Source organism: Alligator sinensis, unplaced genomic scaffold (genome assembly GCF_000455745.1).
Source record: "Alligator sinensis unplaced genomic scaffold, ASM45574v1 scaffold215_2, whole genome shotgun sequence".
Lineage (NCBI taxonomy): Eukaryota > Metazoa > Chordata > Crocodylia > Alligatoridae > Alligator > Alligator sinensis.
In genome coordinates, this window is record NW_005842400.1 from 701,135 (window position 1) to 703,706 (window position 2,572).

The 2,572-nt window shown below is 53.9% G+C and overlaps 2 protein-coding genes across 5 annotated transcripts in view; one reads left to right on the forward strand and one right to left on the reverse strand.

Annotated features, from left to right (window-relative positions):
* Nucleotides 1-2,356, reverse strand: part of SYNGR1 (synaptogyrin 1) — a 54,430-nt gene extending 52,074 nt beyond the window's left edge. For 3 of the 4 annotated variants that reach the window (XM_025211339.1, XM_025211338.1, XM_025211337.1), the window contains exon 1: nucleotides 2,134-2,354. In XM_025211339.1, coding sequence (XP_025067124.1) covers nucleotides 2,134-2,331 — 198 coding nt within the window. In that variant the 5' untranslated portion in view covers nucleotides 2,332-2,354. Of the gene's footprint in view, nucleotides 1-2,133 lie in introns of all 4 variants that reach the window. The other variant, XM_025211336.1, reaches the window with a different exon arrangement.
* A 9-nt stretch (nucleotides 2,357-2,365) lies between these two features.
* RPL3 (ribosomal protein L3) overlaps nucleotides 2,366-2,572 on the forward strand; it is an 8,230-nt gene continuing 8,023 nt past the window's right edge. The window contains exon 1 of the mRNA XM_006029834.3: nucleotides 2,366-2,504. Within this exon, the coding sequence (XP_006029896.1) occupies nucleotides 2,502-2,504 (3 nt within the window). The 5' untranslated portion in view covers nucleotides 2,366-2,501. The remainder of the gene's footprint in view (nucleotides 2,505-2,572) is intronic.

Genomic DNA, 2,572 nt, shown 5'->3' on the forward strand with positions numbered 1-2,572 from the left:
CATTCCTGCCCATTTTCCAGAGATAAGGAGCTCTTGGCCAACTGAGTAGGGAGCAGGGAAGCTGTCATGACCTGTGACCATTGTTCTTTTCTGGGTTCACTTTATTAGTATTGGGTGTGATCATCATTGCCCTGTGCATCTCAACTCCTTTGAAACTGTCCCTCAAAATCTGCCTTCTCTCATGTGCTAATCATCTTGATCCAAACTGAAGTGCTTCTGGGATCAAAGGATCTGTGAAGAGGAATGTAATGACATACCAAGCACAGCAAAAACGAGTGACGGGCATTCAAGACTCCCCAACATAGGCAATGTGAGGCCTGCATGTTGTGCAAACTTAGGAAAAAAGAAAAGTGTATGGAGTCAAAGTAAACAAGATAAAACAGAGGCACTCCTGACCCTAAACATCACCTCTGTCTAGCTTTGTTTGGCAAATGCCTGCCCAAAAAGGAAGGCCTTACAGCAGGGATGTTAAACTCATCTGGTCCTGTGTGCCAACATTCCAAGCAACTCTTCTTAGTATCAACTTCAATGGCTTAGTCTTTTGTGGAAAATAGAAGATGGCTGTATACCCAAGGATCTCTCTTATGGAGCACTCTTTACAGGAAGATCATGCAGGCATCCTTTTCTCTGTTTTAAAGACATTTACAAGAAAATTTGAAGGCAACAAACATCAAGCCAAACAACTGGGAGAAGATTACTGAGGGTCAAAGAGCTTGGAATCAGTGTGTTAAGCATGGAATGAAGGCTTTTGAGGAAAGAAAAGCCCCATGTGCAGAGGAAAAGAAACCTCAGAAGGAATCCTGTATCACATTCAGGGTTGTTCAACACAAACATCACATGTGATAAGTGTGGAAGGGACTCTCTCTCAAGAATTGGGCTCTATGGCCACAATCACAGCTGCGTAATTCCATTGTCTCATGGGACAGACAGATGCCTACTGCCTCCAGCCAGGGTGTCAGATGTGTTGCAGGGCTGGTCCACAGGTTGGAGCAGGCCCTGCCCACACTGGATCCAGAACTTGCAACAGACACTCTGGCCACTCTGGAATTGTGCTGCACATCGTGCCCGCTCAAGGCTGGTCTGAGACATGCACTGCAGGTGGCACCTGCCCCAGGCCACCTGGGGTAGGCACTATGTGCAGTGCACATCCTGGGCTGCCTGAAGTGGGCGCCATGTACAGCACAGATCCTGGATCCTGCACATGGGGCTAGCCCAGCAGGTTACAGATGGCGCGTGGGTCCACACCGAAACCCAGGGTAGCACTGGGGGCTGTATCTTTGACACCCCTGCTTTGTCACACTTCTGAATGATGATCAGGTTTCGGCTCAGGTACGCATCAAGGGGCTTGAACCCTGCCTTATAGGTCCTACAGGCCCCATGTTTTGTGTGTGGGTATGCTGGGGAAGGCAGCCAAGCTCCTGGGACTGCCACCTCCAGTGGCTGGAGGCAGGTGAACAGAGAGAACAGGAGGGCAGGTCATGGTGAATGGCTGTATAGGGGGAGCCCCAGGGCCCCTCCCGCAGCACTAGGGTTACCATATTTCTGGGTTTGCCCAGATATGTCCTCTTTTTGGGCCCTCTGACCTCCGGATGGTCCTTTGAAATACGAACAAGTGTCCAGCAGTGCCTCTGCTAGTCCTTTTTCAACATGGATGCTGGTAGGTAGAAGAACTTCATTTGCTGGCTTGCCTCGTGGTGAGCACATTGGGGATCCGAGTTTTCCGATTCCTGCAGAAAACCCAGTGCTGCTTGTGGTGAATAGAAGCAGGGGGCACCCCATATGTCTGTGCGCACACACATGCAAATACACATGACCAGTTCGCAGCCAGGCAGAGTAGTGGGAGCAGCTCTGGCAGCTGGATACAGGTCAGTCTCTGGGAAGGTGGGCACTGGACTGTCCAGGCCTTGGGGACTGCTCAGGGCCCCTAGCCTGAGGCAGGGTCGGGGGGAGGGGTGGGAGAAGGGGGAGCCTTCGGGGGTGGTGGGGACTTGCGGGGCTAAGCTGGCTGAGAGCCCCAGCCCAGGGCGGGGAGGGGAGGCATGCCACAGGCCGCGTTCCAGCCCGCGCTGGGGTGGGACTCGCTCTGCCATTGCCAGCATGAGCTGGAACTACCGGGTTGGGAGAGAGACGCACCCCCACCGTGTCTTCTTTATGGAACAGGAAACCCGGCGCCCCTGAGCAGAACAGTGCGCGCGCTACAAGCCCGGCAGCCAGGACGTCACAAAGCCTTGCGGGCCGGATGGAATAGGAAGGACGCCCCCTCCCACTGGGAAACGCCCATCGCTCGGCCCACTTCGCCTTCTCAAAAATTTGACCCTGCCCGCGATTCATACCAACCACACGCAGCCTTTCTATCCTCGCGAAGCTTTGAGGGAGAGCCCGAGCTCACGCGCATGTGCACAGGAGGATCGCGCTCGTGACGTGTTTCAGAGAGGGCGGGCTGCTGATAAAAAGCGCGTGCGCGGCCTGCTTCGGTCCTTCCAAGTCAGCCCCGAGACAAGATGGTGGGTATGAGTGGGGCCGCATTTTGCCATCGTTCGGTCATCGCCTCCATCCGCATCCCTGCCTTCCT